Raw genomic sequence first — 19,736 nt, 5'->3', positions numbered from 1 at the left:
TGCCTTCCCCTCCCTCCCCATATCTCCTGCAATCAGCTGTTTCGCAGGGTGCAGAAAGCTGCAGGCGGAAGGGGAGAGGAGCAAGGGCACAGCACGCAGGGGGAGGGGGCAGATCAGGGCAGGATGACGTGGGGGCAGGGGCTTGGGAGAAGGGGTGGGTTGGGTCAGGTCAGGAAGAGGCGGAGCAGAAGCAGGGTCTTGGACCTGGGACAGAGTCAGGAGTTGAGAACACCCCAATACATTAGAAAGTCAGCACCTGTGTATTGTTGATAGATCTCTCTGGCATCTCATTAAAATATCTTATTAGTCGCTACTTATACTATTCAAGTCTTAAAACACAGTGCAATTACACAATAAAACAAGGTTCACAATACTGCAGCCTGAACTCTCACTTCACTTCATTCTTATATCTCACTGACTGACTGGCAATGCTCCACCCCTTATATACCTGTGAGGGCACGGCTGACAACAACATTCTAGGAGATTAAAGGAAAACTTAGTTCTCAGAAAGTCTGGAAGGTTCCACGAGATTTTACAAAGGTGCAGAACATTCCAGGAGGTTAATGAAAAATGAATCCATGTACAGAATACTTGAAACATTTTACTTCAAACGATCTCTTTTCTCGTTTGTCATCAACAACAAAGATAGCATCCCAAGCCCATTACCCCACAGGCCTGGCAACCCAGGAGGTTGCCTGGGTCACCTGCCTCTAAATCCTGCCCTAGGGACTGCAGCATTTGTTGGATAGAGAGAGGTCCTAAAAAACATATTACCAATATAGGTTGCATTTAACGTTCATCTGGGAACTGCCTTGGATTAAAATAAACCACCAAAGCCCATCTGGGCAATGCTTTATCCAAGGGAAAAAAATCCTTCCTGACCCCCAGTGCAAACAGTTCATGCTCTGTAGCACATTTGGCAATACCTCCCATGCAGAGCTATGGTACAAGTATTATTGAGGATCATAAAAATTAATGATCGTTGATATTACCTATTAAAAAAATATAGTACAGCCAAAGCATTGCTCAGCTAACTGTCCACAGCAGTGAAATGCAGAGTTTAATATTACTCTGAATACAGTGGTGTTTCTTTTTTCTTGGTTGTAAACTGACAGTTCTTCAATTTCATTGAGAAATTAATTGCTTCATTTCATATTATATGACACCCACTGAAATTTCTTTCAGTAAAGAAAGAGAAATATTCATCAGAGATTTTTGGTGTACTCCATCTGTTATTCAAATTGAGCAAAATTATGAGAGGGCAGTAAGCTTTGTAAATCATAGAGAGTTATCAACTGAGTGTGTCTGTTGTGGGTTACCCTGGTTTAAAAAAAAACCTAAAACCTGCAGTTCTCTACCCTAATGGTCCAAAACCCTGCAGCTTAAAATAGGGAGGGAAAGATCAAGAGAATGTGGTTTAGTGGTTATAGACTAGTCAAGATTCATGGGTTCTATTCTTGGCTTTGCCATTACGTTGGTGTATGAGCTTTGTCAAGTAACTTAACCTCTCTGTGCCTTAGAATATGTCTTCACTGTTGAGTTAACTAAGGTTATCAGGACCTGGGGTTTACCTAGTTGGGGCATGAGTAGCCACGCAAGAAAGCCCTGCTCAAGTTACTGTGTCTCACTGGTGCTGCGCTCCTGCATCTGTGTTACTAGGACTTCTGGGGGCCATATCCCCTGGTTCTTTGTGATGCATTAAGTTGAGCTGCTCTGTGGTTCTTTCCCAATGAATTGTGGGAGAACTTGTCTGTCCTTCAAGCTCTCAGTAGGAATTGTAAGAAGGCATTAGTGAACTATGGGCCCTTGAGTGATTTTGCCTACGTCCTCACTGCAAAGAGGTTGGGTTACCAGCCCAAGTGAAAGCAGCACCTGAGATTTAGCCTATACCCCAGGACAGGACAGCTACGCAGGGTTGAAAACACCATTAAACTCAGGTGAAGACATACTTACTCTTCCAATTTCAGCTGGGTGGAGAAAGGCAATTCCATTTCTCAGGGAATTTGGATATTTCAAAATTGCTTTTGTTCTAATTATTCATAATAAAAAAAAAATTGAAATTCTCCTAAAAAAACTGGGGCAGCCTGCCTGGTAAACTGCCCTGGAAAGTCCTGTGTTTTCCAGCAGTCCCTCACATGGGCTGCCAAGGAGCAAGTCAGGTGAGTTGGCAGGAATTCAGTCCTGGGTTCCAAGGGGTTCTTTCTGAAATGGTTCAATTTTGATAAATTGCCAAATTTTGAAGAAAAATGTTTAATCAAAATTTTTCTGAGCAGCTCCAATAGTGATACACACTTAGTGATCTCCTGGGAGTGTAGCATGAGTTAATTTATTATATTTCTCTAGAGCTGAATTCTGTTGATGGAAGACGCTAGACTAGGGATATATTACACTATTACGATACTGTTACACTACAGTGTTCTGAACCATTACAATGGAATATCTCAGTTTGGTTTTTTCCCCCCAATGTAAAGGAATGTTTTCAACTAGGAATAGGGCAAAAGATAATTTACTTTTGGGTGTTATGTTAACATTGCTAGCCTACTAAAATGTTTAGCTCTCAGTTTTGTAACGAAAATAGCCTGCACAGCTGCATAAGGTGAAAAGTAGGGTCATTTGCTTCAGGTCAAGTAGTGGAAAGGGTTGTTATGTTCTGAAAGCAACTGGTATGGGTTCCTGTTTGGACCCTGAATTTACCCGATTTTAGTCAGCAACACCTAGATACCACTGATTGGCAGTTTATAGATTCTTATATCAATTTTAAGCCCAGAAGAGACTTCTACAGTAATGTTATCAAATCTCCTGTGTAACACAGGCCACAGCAATCCACCTAGTGATTTCTACAGTGAAGAGAATTATTTCTCACTGCTATGCAAGTGAACACTATCAAACTCAATAACACTTAGCTGAACTACAGCATATCTTTTAGAAAGAATTGTGATCTTGATTTAACAATGTGAAGTGGTAATGGATTTCCTACTTCCTTTGGTAAAATGATTAACAGAATAAATATGCTTATACATAAAATCAGATCCTTGCAACATTTTGGCTTAGGCCATTTTAAAAATAACTATGCCAACAGAGTGAGTGAGTGAGTTAGTGTGTGTTATATAGCCCAGAGAAAAGTTCTATAGAAAAGTACTATTCATATACCACCTAATGCATGCATTTCCCATGCGGAAAACTGAGATGAATATTCAGATACATGTGAATTTTCCACAGTTTTCACAAAAATTCAGAGGGAAAATACCCAAAAAACCCAACCCAACTTTCTTTCAAAAGACAACATCTGTTCCTTTCTAACTTCACGTTTCCTAGACTTATGAGCTACTTTCTTTTTTCAACTTTTGGACTTTCATTTTTAACTTTCATTTTGTGTAACTTACTTAACATACTGTCATACCTGAAAACATGTGGAAAAGAAAAACAATGGGTTTGATTCTTGGGATCTCTCATATATACTCATTAAGAGAATTTAAGATAACCACAATATGAAATTGATATCCTGTCTTGGAGTCTCAAAATGTTCGTTCTTTTTTGATAAGATAAATTCCATTGCAGAAGAACTCTCAAAAAAAATTAAAAATGGCTAGACAGGAGATTTTCTTTAAACGTATGTCTAGTTTAATATTTATATTGTGTGATGAAGCACAGTATCAGTAATGATTCATCATAACAGCTACAGCCTATTTTTCCTAGGGTAGAAAAACTGAAGTATGTTCAGCAGTTTGACTGTCCAGTAGCAAATACTGTCCTTCTGAGCTCTTGGAATGTCAGAGTAACAGAAAGATCAACATTGCACTAACCAACTAAAGATGTACACATATGGTATGAAGTATGCAGATTGCTATCTCAAAGACTATGGCTATTAAGCAGCGATGTGCAGTGCTCCAACAGCATTGGACTAGAACCACAAGCAAGACACCAATATGACTCAAGTTGGTTTATAAACAATAATAAAATTGAATCAAATGTAAAGATCACTGACCACATTAGGTTATAAACAATGGATCAGGCAGACAGGAACATGTTGACTTAAAGCAATGATTTAATTGACTAAAAATTAAATGGAGCCCAGCTTCTTTGCACAAGTTAATAAAGAGAACATGTGGTCCATTATTTCACACTCTGGACTATTATACATAGATCAAAAAAAGTATGCAATTTCGTATCTCAACTTCTGGTGTCCCACTGCTTCCTGCAGCTCCCATTGGCCAGGAACGGTGAACCAATGGCCTCTGGGAGCCGCGCAGGGCCATGCCTACAGACAGTCAACGTCAGCAAAACATCTCGTGGCCTGCAATCAGATTACCCGGATGAGCCACAGGTTGCCTACCACTGTCTCTCATTAAGGATGCGAGTCCTTATTGTTATTGATTGGAATGTTTTATTCAAGATATAAGAAAAGGAATCTTTAGATTTGACTCTGTTGGCATTTAATCCTGAAATGCAGTGGTGCATTGTGGGTAGTAATGAGGTCCTTTTGGTCTGAAATACAGATTACCAGCTTTTTTATTAAAATAAAAAAAAAATGAGGACCGCAGCCTGCAAATAAAAACAGTCACTGATCTCCAATGTATGCATCACTGCAGTCAAACAGAATTATCTGTAACCATCAAGGCTTGTAGGGGAAAATTACCACAAATTGTCAATTGCCAAATGAAGGCTTAAAATACAAAAGGAAGTAAAATTTGCCAAATATTGGGCTCCAACCATGATTTCAGTGTATTGTTGGTTTTTATTACAGTCCTGTGTAAAAGACCCAGTCAGGATTGGGACCCCATCGTCAGGGCCGGCTCCAAGTTTTTGTCGCCCTAAGCAAAAAAATTTTCCTGTGCCCCCCTGGTCCCACCCCAACTCTGCCCCATTCCAACCCCTTCCCCAAATCTCCGGCCCCACCTCCTCACCTAGGCGCGCCACATTTCCCCTTCTCTCTCCCCCTCCCTCCAGAAGCAGAGCAGCGGCATGCTTGGAGGAGGAGGTGGAGGTGCGCTGGGGGGGGGGGAGCAGTTCCTCTGCCCCCCCCCAGGGTTACTTCCTGCAGCACTCCCCACGCCCCCTCCACCGCCGCAACTCACCTCCTGGTCCCCTGAGTGCGCCACCCCTGCTCCGCTTCTCTCCCCTCCCTCCCAGGCTTGCCGCAAAACAGCTGCTTTGCACGACAAGCCTAGGAGGGAGGGGGGAGAAGCCGAGCGGCAATGTGCTCAGGGAGCAGGTGGCAGTGGAGCAGAAGTGAGCTGGGGGGGGGAAAGAGGTTCCTATGTCCCCCCCCCAAGGGTTTTTGTGCCCCAAGCAAAAAAAAAAAAAAAGGGGGGGGGGAGACTGAGTGCTGCCCCTTGGAAAGTGCCGCCCAAGCACATGCTTGGAGCACTGGTGCCTAGAGCTGGCCCTGTCCATCGTGCTTGGTGCTGTTCAAACTCAGAGTAAAGAAACTCCTGGCTCCACAGAATTTGCACCTGAAACAAGATGCCAAAACAATAAGAAGGAAAAGGAGCGGGTGTACAAATGAAGCAAGAAGAAGAAGAACTAGCCTTTGCATAGGTCAGCTCCTCATAGGTCAGGGAGCTCAAATCGTTTTTTGTTAGTTTTGAATTAAGACGTACACTGGGCCTGACTGAAAAATGTCCATGTAAACTGTTTTTTTGACAGAAAATACATTATTGATTAAACAAAAATCCAAAAACTAATTTCTGGTTTTCAGTTTTGCAGCAAAATGTCAACATTTTCCAAAAACAACTTTTTTTGTTTTTGTCAAAAAGTTTTCTTCAGGAAAAAGTTTTTTTTTCCAACCAGCTCTCATTTAAACAACAAATTAGATAATTAGGCAGCCCCTACTGGCCCCCTACTTAAAGTTAAAATTTAATAGCAATGAATTATCTAAAACCGTCCAACTACTGTTTGTTAACAGTAGGTTGATACCGCCTGCTTCTCCGCTATACTCTGCTCCTTGCACTAGCAAATATGTACACTTCAAAGATTAGGATTCTAGTTAATTTCACTATACAGCTGTCAGCACGCAACCAAACAGGCAGGGTAGAAGAGGGGAGAGAAAAGGGTGACAGCTCCAGAAGGGAGAAAAGAAAAGGAGATAACTGGGATATGAGAGAGAGAGAGAAAGAGAGATTATCGTGATGGAGTAAGAAGATAATACAGATTCAAGTAGAGACAATATAGAAAGTCCAAAGGAAAATGTTTTTTTTGTACAAATCTCGTAGGCTTTTCTCCCCTCTTTTCTCTCTCCAGATCTCTGTCCTTTTGGGATCAACAAATTGTACATTAATTGGGCTTTACTTTGAAAATATTGCTTTGCTTTCAGATTAATACTAGTTCTGGCAAGTGGCAATGTTACACGTAAATTTTCAAGTTCTTTGTCTTAGAGAATATGAGCATCTTTAGACTCCTAGGAAGACTTGCTGTGTTAGTTTTGAGTTAAAAGTAAGGTTTTATGCAGAAGCAGTTTTGGGAGAGAAGGAATTGTGCCAGCAATGGGAGAGCATGTTTTCTGCCTTGGGCTCTAATTAGAGACAATTATGGGGGCAGAAATGAATGATTCATGCTGGGCTAAGACGCCTGGAAGATGGGATTGCCCAAGGTTTACACTTAGTGCATAGTAAGATAGCAACAATATTTTATCCTCCACTGACATGGGTAAGGTCTCTGATACCAGCTATCACTTGACAAGGGGTGACTTCATGTCAGAATGAAGGTCAACAAGATATTTAACCAGATTCTTACGTTTTTCAACCTAGCCTTCAGTGAGACGACAGGAGAGAGCAGTGAAATGAAAAGCCCCCCTACCACCCCACTATGTATATCTTACCTTCCCCTCAAATCTGGCAGTGCCTCCCAGCAGCACCCGGATATTCCTAGGAGGAAGAATGAATGCTGGTGCTTCTGTTGGGACAGAGGGGCTGAGAGATGAGTGCTCCAGCGCCACAGAGGTTTTGGAAATACTAGTCGATGATACCAGTTTCACATCCCCCATGGTTAGAGCTTTGAAAGAGAAAGAAAAACAAGAAGTAAAATGTTGACTTGTTACTATTATTTATATAACAGTAGCAACTAGGGGCCACTAAGATCAGGGCTTGGTTGTATCATATGCACGCATAGTAATAGACAATCTCTGCCCCAAAGAGCCTTCAGCCTTAAGTGACAAGTATTATTCCCATCTTACAGATGGGAAACTGAGGCCCTAAAAGTTTAAGTGAGTTGCCTAAGATCACACAGTAAATCAGTGAGAGCCTTGAACATCACGCAAATGTCCCAAGTCCCAGTCCACAAGCACGCCCTTCTCAGCTGTGCTTTAACTGTAATAATGCACTTCAAGTTGTTTTTAACAATATGATTCCTTCGTTTTCCTGGCGTAGAATACACTGACAATCAATAGGCTGTAAAAGCAGAGCCAATGTAGAACAAATACATGTGACATAAAAAGAGTTCTGTTTCCAATGGATTTAAGTTACAGATGTGACTACTGAAGAAGATCTGATTTTTCATACCATGCTTTCAAGATCTTAAGAAATATCTGCAAATCTCCCTCCAAAGAAACACATTGCAGATACCCAAGGGATACTTATTTTGCAAACATTCCAAACCTCCAACTTCCAACTGGAAAAGTAAAGGCTTTCTACGTGCACGAGGAAAAGCAAGGAGATCAATGCTAGAGAGGTAACTACACCAGACTGCAATTGAAATGGCATTTTTAAGAGTCCCATTATGGATAACCATCCCATCAGAGACAGATTATTGTGGAACGTCTATGTACATCACATTGCCAATGTATTACAGCAGCACCTAGATGTTCCAACAAATATCAGGGCCCCAATATGTTGAACACTGTACGCTGCCACAGGAAAACATAGCCCCTGCCCCAAAACACTTATGAAATAGACAGACAAGATGGACAAAGGACAGGAAGGGGAAAATGACCAAGGTCACACTGCAGATCAGTGGCAGAGTCATGAATAGAACTCAGGTCTTGTAAGTCCCAGTTCAGTGCCCCATCCATTAATACACGCTACCTCCGTTTCTGATATCAGTTATAACAGATATAAATACTTAACTAGGCAGTAAAGGTTTAACTTAAATAGGCAGGAACTGTGCAAATTTAGAGCTGCATTGTTCAGATGCAGAGGGCATGCCATCTCAAAAGGTGCTACGGAAAAAACCAAACAACCCAGGGATTTCTCACAACTCTTGAGGAAGTGGGGAAGGGCCAACGTTACAGCTCCATTTCTCCCATGTCAGGCATGCTATGGGGAACAGTCTGCACCCTCCCAGGTTGAATGCTCCCCCAACACATTAGGGAGCCTTCCAAAGCTCCCCATGGGAAGGTGCAGGACAAGACCATGTTCCGTTGCATGTCTAAGAGGCCAAGTGTTACAGGGGCATCGGCATGAAAGCTGATCAATTTAAAACAAAAAAGTGTCATTGCAGGTTCTGCGTCTACCCCTGCCAATTTTTGTGGTTTTAGAATTACGTTTTCTTCTTATTTAACACAGATGCTATACAAAATGCTGTTCAATGCACTAACTAAGCCTGGTGAGGAAAAAAAGAAAATATATTTCGCTCTAGACACTTTCAGCTACCCCACCTTAAGAGTTACTCACAATGATTATAGGTAAAAAATCATCCAGACAGGAGAGAGATTTGGACGATGCCTGTCTCCACTTAATACGGTTTTCCTGTCCAGTGCAGACAGGAATTAACTGTACTATAAACAGTTTTGCGATAGCATGCTTTAAGATGGGGGTGGAAAAGAGGAAGAATCTAGAGTATAATTTGCCAAGACTATTTGCAACCCAGTGTACACTCTTTAGGGGAAACATGTTGACACCCATTACCTTTAGCAAGAACAGAATTTAAACCTTGCTCTAATACAAATACAGATAGGGGGTCTGTAGCCATAGTCATTTTTACCCTACTACCCAAACATATCCATAAAACTTCTATTCCTTGTCCACTCTCACCCCTAAATGAGACAGCTTCCCAGCATTGTGAAGCAAGGTGAGATTGACATTCATTGGGTCATGCTCTGAAACCTGGGGGGTGGGGGTGTGAGTACGGGAGGGATTCTCAAATTGAGGGTCGGGACCCCTCGGGGGGTCCCAAGGTTATTATATGGGGGGGTCACAAGCTGTCAGCCTCCACCACAAACCCCTCTTTGCCACCCACATTTATAATGGTGTTAAATACATAAAGTGTTTTTAATTTATAAGGAGGGGGTCGCTCTCAGAGGCTTGCTATGTGAAAGGGGTCACCAATACAAAAGTTTGAGAACTACTGGTGTAGGGGGAGAGGGATGATGCTAGGGACAATCAGGATTCCAAAACTTTACAACTATTTGCTGGAAAAAGCTTCTAGAAATTTCTGTTAAGTAAATGTATGCTGCAAAAGCAAAAACCTAAAACAAGTTTGACAGGTTTGCTCCCTATAATGATTAATGGGGAAGCTGGGTCATTGACCAGTACCTATGTGTTGGTCAACCAACTGTCCCAGGAATTTACAAGAAATAATTTGGAGAAAATTATCTCTGTAACCTCAATTTTTAAATCTGAAATTATCAATGCAAAGTGAATCATTAAATTCATGCTATATTATTGATGATAGTAGATGACTGTTGATTAGACAGAGCAAGGAATAAACAAGCACTGTGGACTATTTTTAATAAAACCAAACCAAAAAAGAATAGGACCCCTCCCCTGCCCCCCATTCATGTTCACAAAAGTTAACTGGCCCTTGAAGTAGATTCTCCCAGAATTCAAGGGGACTTCACATTTGTTTGGGACCTCTGCTAAGAATGAAGCAGAACAATCCCACCCGTAGTATCCCTCCACTATCCATTGTACCACTCCCTAAAAATCCCCAACCTCCTTCTAAACAAAGGGATTAAGAATGGTATTTTCAAAAGCACTTAAGTGAGTTGGAACACAACTGTCACTGTCTTTCAATAGGTTTTATGCTCCTAAATCGTTTCAGTGTTTCTGAAAATCCCATCCTAGAGAACTACATTTTATAGAGCACAGTTGTTGTGCAAGGTGCTCTACAAAGGGAAAAGCCCCAGCCCTAGAGAACTAAACATCTAAAGTTGTCAAAAACAGATTAAGAGCAGGGTCAGTGAAACCATTTAGGCAAACTAGGCAGCCACCTAGGGCGCCTAGTGGATGGGGGCTCCTAAAAGCCCGCTCAGGCGAGCAGATGGAGTGGAGGTGAGCTGAGGCGAGGAGGCGGGAGCGGGGCGGGCCACCCACAGTAATGGGGGGGTGGCACAGGGGAACCGCTCCCTGCCCCAGATCACCTCCACTCTTACTCCTCCGCTGAGCACACAGCCCCTGCTTTAAGTCTCCTCCAATCGGCGCCGCAAGCCTGGGAGGAGAGGAGAATTAGAGCGGCTCCAGCATGCTCAGCAGAGGAGGCGGAGCCAAGGTGAGCTGGGGCGGGCTCCCCAGGTGGGGTTAGCTGCCACAGGGGCGCAAGGTTTGCTGGGGGGAGGGGTGGCACAAGGTGAAAGTTTCACCTACGGCGCGAAACTTCCTTGCACCAGCCCTGACTAAGAGATGTGTATGATTGATACCTGCACTGTTAATTCCAGAGAGTTTTTATACGTAGGCAGAGATTGGGGAGGCATGCAGGAGCATTGCCCCCAAACTGTATTCTGGGCCCAGCGTGGGCAGTAGGAGGCTCATGCTGGTCACAGAGCGCCCTTTCTACACTGGGGCTGCAGCCGCCGTGGTCATTTTGCTGGGGAAGGGGACACGGTTTGCAGAGAAAAGGGGAAGGAAAAAGGCAGCCACAGGAGCTTTTATTGCAGTGCTCCAGAGCCTGACAGAGTCATTCATTCTCACACCCACCCACACACACACCCACCCACCCACCCACCCACCCACCCGTGATGTGTGCTGGATCTGCCAGCCGCAGCCCAGTCCCCTCAGTGCATGGTGGGAGGAGAGGGCAGCTCAGACTCCAGGGGCTCTCTCCTCCAGCTGGGTGCTCCTGCTCCCCCACATCTCCAAGTGCCACTTGGGGTGCAGCCAGGCAAATTCCTTGGCGGGGGGAGGGGCTCCAAAGGTGCATGAAACTTCCCTAGGCATGTGACCATTGGGGAAGTACAATGACCACTGTGGCCACATGAAGACCCTCCCCCCAAAATCACTGCCTCTCAGATTAGGGAAAGGAGGTATTAATAATGGGTAACCCTCACCCTAGGTGCAAGTGCTTCCCCGCTGAGGGTGTTTCACTGGTTTTCTCCTCTTGTGAATTCTGGGTAGAGTTTAATCTAAATTTGTGTACATGTAGCAAACCAAAGTGAGGTGGTTGTTTTTTTCCCAGTAGCAGTTTGATCCCCTCTGTGAAGATTGTGTTTCTTCTTGCAGTAAATACTGCATTACCTGGTCTCTAAAGTTTGGGAGGAACCAACATGCAATGAAAGAAAGACAAATGTATAGGTGGAGCATGCACCCAACCAGCTGAAGTATAGCTGGAGTTTGGGGAGGAAAAAAAAAAAGACTCATATCAAAATGATATTCTAGCAAGAGTTGCACGTAAAAGGCAGTGATCGAACATTGAATTTTCTGTTACATGCTTCCTGTCTCAAGTAGCACACCACACCACACCGCATGATGTTTTTATATAATACACAACCAACAATGCTGGATCACAAAAGGAACAATCACTTTTAAGTCAGAGTTGAACATCGTAGTTCAACTTACTCCTGGTCATTCATGGTATGTGTGTGTGAGAACCACCTCAGATTTTATTCTGTGTCCCATTGTTATTTATATTTGTACTACAGTAGCATTTAGAGGCTCACTGAGATTGGAGCCCTAGTCTGTGGGGCACTGTACAAAGCCTCACCAAATCAAAGTCCTTGCTCCAAAGGACAATCTAAACAAACAAGATAGATAAAGTACATATTATTACACCCACTTTAGATGTGGAATTGAGGGTGGTTGACTGACACATCCAAGGTCGCCCAGGAAGCTTCGGGGAGCTGGGAATTGAGCCCAGCTTTACCACATCCCAGTCCACAGGCTTGCTGCTGATCCTATCTTTTGCCTCATGGGAAAGGCCCGCTAGGTATGCACAAAGAACAATCTTTTCACTGAGGCAAGGTGGGTGAGGTAATATCTTTTACTGGATCAGCTTCTGTTGGTGACAGACAAGCTTTTGAGCTACACAGAGCTTGTCTTCTTCCGGTCTGTGGAAGATACTTTCCCAGACCTGAAGAAGAGCTCTGTATAAACTCACAAGCTTGTCTCAAAACTGTTGAACTATCCTGTTTTGACATTTTCCAAATGAAAAGATTTTTTGGGTTCAAAATGATTTGCCTCTAAATGAAAGTTATAGTAAAAGAAAAGAAAAAAGGGTTACAATCTAAACAGATTTTTGAAATGATCAAAATTAAGCATTTCAGTTGATCTAATCTGAAATTATTTTTTCTCCAAATTTTTGGTTTACTTTTTTTGGGGAGTGGGGGGGAAGAGGTAGGAGCGGGGCTGATCTGGGATAGGAAAATTGTTTCCCACCCAGTTCTAAGGTACAGTACTGTTGAAAGTCCTACCCTTATTATTATATATAATATCTTATCAAAACAAACATTCATTTAAATACTTCAATAATAGCCTAAACATTTGGGAGCCTTCACAAACCCACAATATTCTTGGGCCATTAGGTGTCTGGCCCAGCTGCTCACACTGTTTCTACAGCACTGGAAATTACTGTTGTCAGAATATAAAGCGAATGCATAGAGGCCTGTCTATTTCTATATTAAGACAATGATTCTATAGCTTTAAAACTAGAGAGCTGTGACTCATAGTTACATGAAAATGCTCAGTTCTGTTTAGTGGTGTCTGGTAAACATGTCAAATAATTAAATTAAAACAAAAACAAAGGGTGATTAAATAACATAAGCCATATTTGTGATCTCAAGTAAACTGTAATTTAAGTACCACTGATAATAGGTAAATTCAAAAGTCAGAGCTATACTTACAAGACCTCTACTCCCCCAAATACAGAAATTAAACTCTGGCTATGTTTGTATAGTCTATTCAGAATTATTTGTTGGAGTGCAAGCTAAATTAAAAGGATTATAGAGTGAAATATGAAAGCAAGGGTCAGTGGCTAATGCTGGAAGAATGGACTGAAGAAATGAGTCTTGAGAGAGATAGGAAGGAGGCAGCACATGCAATCACACTATCTAGGATAAACATTGAAAAGGCCGTAAGTCCTCATGCTTACAAGCTACAATGCTTCAGAACTCAGTAGTCGTGGTTAGGAAGAAATGTCCCTCAAGGTACCAGTTAGGTTCATTGCCTGCATATGTTAGATGAAAGGAGTTAAACCAAAATCTCCCTTGATTTTGGCAATTATAAAAGATACCAGACAGCACAGATGATTGATACATTCTGGTTTGGCTGTTCTTATGTTCGTATATACATATGTGAAAATACTATAAAAGAAAACCATGCGACTTCTCACGCTGCAATATGTCAGACTTACATATAAAGAAGAATAAAGATATTTCCGCTTTAATCATGGTATAAGATTAACTACACTGCAGCTTCAGCCCTCATTTATACCAGAATAAATCCAGGAATAAATCCTGTGATTGCACTGCACTTATTCAGAATATGCACTAATTCAAATAAGAGCAAAATATGGATCTATACGTTCAATATAAGCAATTCTTTAAAACACATGATTAAGTACCCACTTTATGAATGAAACAATACTAAACTACTGCACCAATTTTACAAGGTGAAATCTGCCTGTGTCCGGTTCCTAGCAATGTAACTGGTTCCAAATCCACGAAGGAACATTCCAAAAGCAATGCAGAGATGTAGAGCTTCTTAACAAGGATGGAGGAACCCTTAATAGATCAAGTAGGAAATGTGAAGGTGCTCAATCTGGCTCTATATCTTGCAGGTTTTGACAATTATTATTCTACACTAATAAGATTAACCACAACTGGTATCTAATGAGTGGGAGTTTAGCTTTTACATGAAACTGGATCATTTTCCAAGTTGTGAGTAAGCAACTAAACTTGAGGCTACACTCCTGCAAAGAAAAAACTCAAAGGCTTGTCCAAGAAAACAGATTATACTTAAGGGCCAGATTCTACCACCCTTACTCAGACAGAAGGTCCTTAATCCCTGAATAGTCGATGGGACTATTATTGGACTAAGGTTGTGCTCATCCTGTATAAATTAGCAGAATAGGGTATTCAGTCATAACACACTGAAGAGCAAGTTTTAATCCTGCTATCTTTTGGTGAAGTAGTTTTCTTGCAGAAAACTGATTCTTTGACACTAGCTTTTCTTTCCTGAGAAGAAGGATACAAAAACAGACATGATACTAAGTTTTCAGTAGAGAACCTGTGGACTTTTTGGAAGGGTCCATTGTTTGGACAAAGATTAAGATCTATTATTAAAATGAATGTCTTCTACATCAAAGGTGTTGGGGGCAGAAAAAAAACTAATAGGCCAAATTCATCTCTAGTGTAACCCTACTGAAGAAAGTGGAGTTACACCTGCATGAATTTGGCCATGAGGTCTAGTCCATTCACTCATCACACCAGTATTCCTAATGTTGTATTCTCCACTGCTCTGTCCTGTCTAAAATGAGAGTTCTGCTGAGCAGGTTTGCAAAAGCAGACTTTTTGTTGTAACCTAAGGGCCCAATCTTGCAAGGTGCCAAGTTCTGTGTCAGGCCCGAAGCGCAAGACAAGACGGTCTACAGAAAAAAAAAAGAAAAGAAAAAAAGAAAGCAGTCATCACTAGCATAATTTTAAAGTCATATACCTTGTCTGAACAGCGAAAGAATTTTTTTTTAAAATTTGCTTCACATTAATGAAATACATACAGGTCTAAATTCTACTCTGTCCCACATTTCAAATTCCAGAGCAATACCCAGGATTATAATGGAATTTCACCAGATTTACTCAATTGTAAATGAATGGAGAATCTGGTTAACAGAATTGTTGGAATTGCTGTGTTCTACAATTTTTCTACAAAGTGTAAAGAAAATACTTGACAACTATAAGGAAACACACTACAATCTTGTGCCATCCATAACTAGACTGCTTTGTTGGAATCAGCATACAATATTCAGTTAGGTGCTACTTCTGTATTTGTCATTCCTCATTTCATTTTCTTGATTGGACCAAATTCTGTTTTATGGTGTTCATCTGACCTTTTCCTTCCCATCATCCTCTTTCCTAGTCTTCTTTTTTGAATCTCTCTTTTCACCAGATGATCTTCTCAACATACACCCACATCTCCCACTGATTTCCAACTCCCTGGAGCACTTCTGAAAGATCCAGCCTAACATCCACCTTTACCCAACAGTGAAACAAGTAATTAGCAAAGTTGATCAACCAATTAGGCCACTAATCAGCTGGAAAGCGTATTGAGCATCAAAATAGGCCAATAACACATGAGGCTATTTTTATAGCACCAGTGTGCTAGTTGTTAAACTGACAGTATGGGCAAAGCCCTAGTCCTGAAGATATTAGTGTCTATTTGCCAACACAGCTATATAAAAGGGCAAAATCTGACCCTAAATATCAACCTCACAATGGGCAGAAAGTTTGCATAATCAAAAATTATATCAGAAAAACAATGTTTAAAAAAATGGATCCAATTCTTCTCTGACATACACCAGTATATATCCAAAGTAGAGCTGGCTGAATAACTGATTTTTTTGGTTCATTGGTAGTTCTGAAAAAGTAGAGGGAAAAAAATGGTTCAGATCAAACTGAAAATGAATTTTGGGGGGAATTCTCTGTTAACAGAAAGTTGAAAAAAATCATTTTGGGGACATGAAACTCAGGTGGTGGTTGCACCCTTACACCCTGAGATGTGGGAGACCCAGTTTCAAATCCCCCCTCTGGAGCAAAGATTTCAACTTGGGTCTCCCCCTTCCCACACAAAGGCCCTAATCACCAGGCTATATAATATTCTGGGTTGAGTCTCTCTCTCTCTCTCTCTCTCTTCTTGAAACGGTTCCACTTTGTGTAAATATTCATTGGAGCAGGATTTGAACTTGAGTCTCCTACATTCCAGGTGAGTGGCCTAATCACCAGCAACAGCCCCTCAGCCCTCTGTCCCCACAGACCCTCCAGCGATTACTCATGTATTTTATAGTATTCAAATATTTTGAGTGGCCCATGGGACTACTTTATGTGAACAAAATACTTCAGAAGCAATTGTTTCCACATGGACATAACATACTGCTGTGTGCAAAACATAAGGTGAAATGAATGAAAACCACTCTATACATAGATGATGATCCTCAGATAAAAGGCTCTGAAGGGAACGGATCAAAATCCATAAGGGTATCTTACCACTGATTTCAATGGCCTTTAGATCAGACCCTAGGAGGGTTTTTAAGATATTAAAAAAAACAGAACAAAAAAGCACAAGAATCATTCCTACTCTCACGGTTGCAGATTTAGTGTATCTTGGTGCAGTGCCAAATACAATCAACAGGTTAATGCTTTGGTTTTAGTGTGAACCACTGAATAAAGTAAAAGCTATTTTTCTGTTTTAGCACACATCTGGTTTAATAATAAAAAGTGAATTGAAGTTTTTCTAAATGCAGTGTTTAAAGGGGCTAAGATTGTGTTCCCCAAAGACTATGAACTTGTAAATTAGTACAAGCAATTTTATAGCAACATAAGCCACTAATCACTCACATTTAGTGGTTTGACTTTAGTGAGCTCTGCATTTTAAAGCCTTTTCTAGTGGCCAATTATGAAATCTTTTTGCCTAGCAAATACTTAATGATAAAAGTTCCCCAAAAAATAATTTCAGACTGAAAGTGTTCTTGGATTGCTCAGAAAATAGCATTTCCATGAAGCTTTTACACAAACGCAATCAGAGACCAAATCAACTTGCCTAGTATTAGAACTTGGCAGGCAGAATAAGTCTGAACAAATGCAATTGAGATCCTTGAATGCTATGATATGATTTTATTTATCCTTTTATTTAAGCAACTTTATAGAATAGCAGATTATCCCCAAAATCTCTTTCTTAAAAGTATGGCAAGCTTGCTATTAAATAGGATTCCAGGAATTCTAGATTGATTGTGACCATTTCATTTCACCTGGCTTTCACAGCTAGACTACAGTCTTAAAAAGAAAATCTGCTGAAACAAAAAGTGCAGTATGTATTAGAGAATACAACATAAATCAGCATAGAAACTTTGGTGTGTAGTGTAATGATGCAGCTAGACAGCAATTCTATTCTAGATTTTTTATTCTTAATCTTTTCTAAAAAAGCACACAAATCCTTACAAATTCTCACAGTGTGCACTGTAATCTCTTTAAATACCAAAGCGGACGAATATGTTTCAAGCATTTTCTTCTGGGAACAAATCTCTGTCACTCAATATTCTGTTTAGAAAAATAAACCAAGAAAAGCAAATGCTAAGAAATCCACCTAGTAGTCTCTCTCTTCTATATATTGTATATAAGTAAATACTTACCAACAGCTTCCTACATAGCCATTTAATTACATTAATTTCCTTTTCCCAAATCCGTCCTTTGAGTCAGAAGTGAAATGAGAGAGGGAGGGTGTGCATATGAGAGAGAGAGGAGAAATCAGAGTCTGCAAATTGACTTCATTCACTGATGTTGCAACTCCAGACTTAGGCACCACATTTTACTGAGTCCAGCCATTCTGTTATTTTAAGCTAGGTGCCCTCAGAAACCTTTGAACCACTACCACTGCTGAAATCTGCACAGAATTTTTATCGAGTCCCTTAAGGCGTGGAGTGAGAGGATTAGTCCAGTGGCTAGAACATTTGCCTGTGACCTAGTTCAATTCCCTGCTTTAGGAACGACTGCCTGTGTCTCACCTTATGTAAGCCTCTTTCTGTGCCTCAGTTCCCCAACTGTAAAATGGGGAGGATACTTCCCAACCACACAGAGCTGTAACAAGGATAACTACCTTAAAGACTGTAAGGTGCTCAAATGCTATGCGGGGGTGAGGGTGGGGCAGAAGGGACATGTAAGTACTATACACTGAGTGAAAGGGACACAGATGGCCATAAATTCACAATAAGCTACTTCTCATTTAAAAAAACAAACAAAACAAAACCACGTTAAAAAAACCTGAAGGTATTTTGTAAAAAGTGTGTCTTTCAAAATACATCCTCTAAATTCATTCTCTACCTTCACTGAATTCAGTGGAGTGTCACTAGAATTAAATTTGGCCCATTATGTTTAATAATTCAGTATTTTAGAGCGCCTTTCCATTTGCAAGGGCTGGCTATGCAGGCTGTATGGATCCCTTACCCAACAAAACCAATTTTAGCACACCTTTTTCTTTCAGATCCTAGCTTTATCCTGAAGGCTAAGATGCACCAACAACTTTTCCTTTGCACACACAATTCTGCAAGTGTACACACAACATTGCACAAGCACGTACTTACACCCACATGACTTGTGATGGTCTAGTCCTACCCAACCTCCAAAGGCATAAGGCAGGCATAAGTGACTCCTTTACTCAGGCTACTAGCAGCAACACCAGGGGAAGTTGAATCCATACAGTCACTGCCTTCTCCTCATGAGAAGGTGGGTAGAGGAGGTAGTAACAGGACAGAACTTTGGTTCTTGCCTCCAATACCCTGAAAGAGTTCCTGTGCCAGAACACTGGGAGATGCGTGCTGTTTTGGGTAGGGGTCCAGTACTATTTCCTTCCACCCTGGAGCAACGGGGAGCCTGGGAGGCAGATTGGAAGTCTGAGTTAGATTTACTTTTTACAGCAGCACAATTACACATGGCTGCCTACAAAGAGCAGATTGTAAAATGGCAGTTTCGCCCACAACGAGCTGTTTGCACACAAAAAATACCCATCTGTGCAGGTAAGTGTAAATACTTTACAGGTATAATTTAGGAACCCAAATTAGGCAAAGTCAGTAAGAAAAAGCCCGATCCAACAATCCAGACTCTGGAGGATCAGATTTCCAAGATGTCTTCAACCTGACCTCCAAGGGTCCGATCCTTTTCCCAGTGAAGTTCTATAGCATTGTCATTCATTCCAGGCGGGAAAAAAATGAGATGCCAAATTTGAATGCCCAAGCCTTTGATTCAAAGATTTTGTAAATTTAATTTTTAGGCCACACAGTGTGTGCAAAATCCTGGATGTGGTCCCATAAACTGTACTTGCTTATCTGCCCAAACAAATGTGCATATACAGTTTGGTGTCCTCCTCACACAAATGAGTGCGCAGAAACTCAATGCAGATTACAAGATGGGTCCCAAATGCTTTTCTAAAAGGACCACATATTCCCAGAATCCAGTGAATTGTCACCTTGGATTCTACAGTTAATAAGCGTCCCATGGTCTGTCACATCAGTGAGAACTCTGGTTGCGTATAAGAGAGAGAGCAGAGTGATGCTATAAACTGCTTGGTTTCTCATTTTAAGAGAATACCACTGCAGCCTCTAAGTGTAATTAAAAAGCAACAATGTTCTACTAAGTCCCATCACTCACTGAAACTCCGCCACTTCAAAGAAGATATCTATGAAGCAGCAAGAAGTTGTGTGTCAAATACCAGGCACATTAGGTGGCAGTAATTAGGAACCTTTAGAGAGTGAAAAATTGCTCCCTTCCTCTTCTGGAGAGATAAACATGCATCCTTTCCTCTCCCAAATCCCTTCTTAGCACACCTCTTCCGTGCAGCGTCCCTCTGCTAATCAGATGTATGTTGATTCCAGGCTTTGTGACATACTTCCTA

The 19,736-nt window shown here is 41.3% G+C and overlaps 1 protein-coding gene across 1 annotated transcript in view; it reads right to left on the bottom strand.

The window, feature by feature from the left end:
• MYLK (myosin light chain kinase) overlaps positions 1–19,736 on the bottom strand; it is a 331,787-nt gene that overhangs the window by 221,190 nt on the left and 90,861 nt on the right. The window contains exon 2 of the mRNA XM_032797034.2: positions 6,818–6,990. Within this exon, the coding sequence (XP_032652925.1) occupies positions 6,818–6,982 (165 nt within the window). The 5' untranslated portion in view covers positions 6,983–6,990. The remainder of the gene's footprint in view (positions 1–6,817; positions 6,991–19,736) is intronic.

This window comes from Chelonoidis abingdonii, chromosome 10, assembly GCF_003597395.2.
Source record: "Chelonoidis abingdonii isolate Lonesome George chromosome 10, CheloAbing_2.0, whole genome shotgun sequence".
In the NCBI taxonomy this organism is placed as follows: Eukaryota; Metazoa; Chordata; order Testudines; family Testudinidae; genus Chelonoidis; species Chelonoidis abingdonii.
This window is presented reverse-complemented; position numbering and strand designations above follow the sequence as displayed.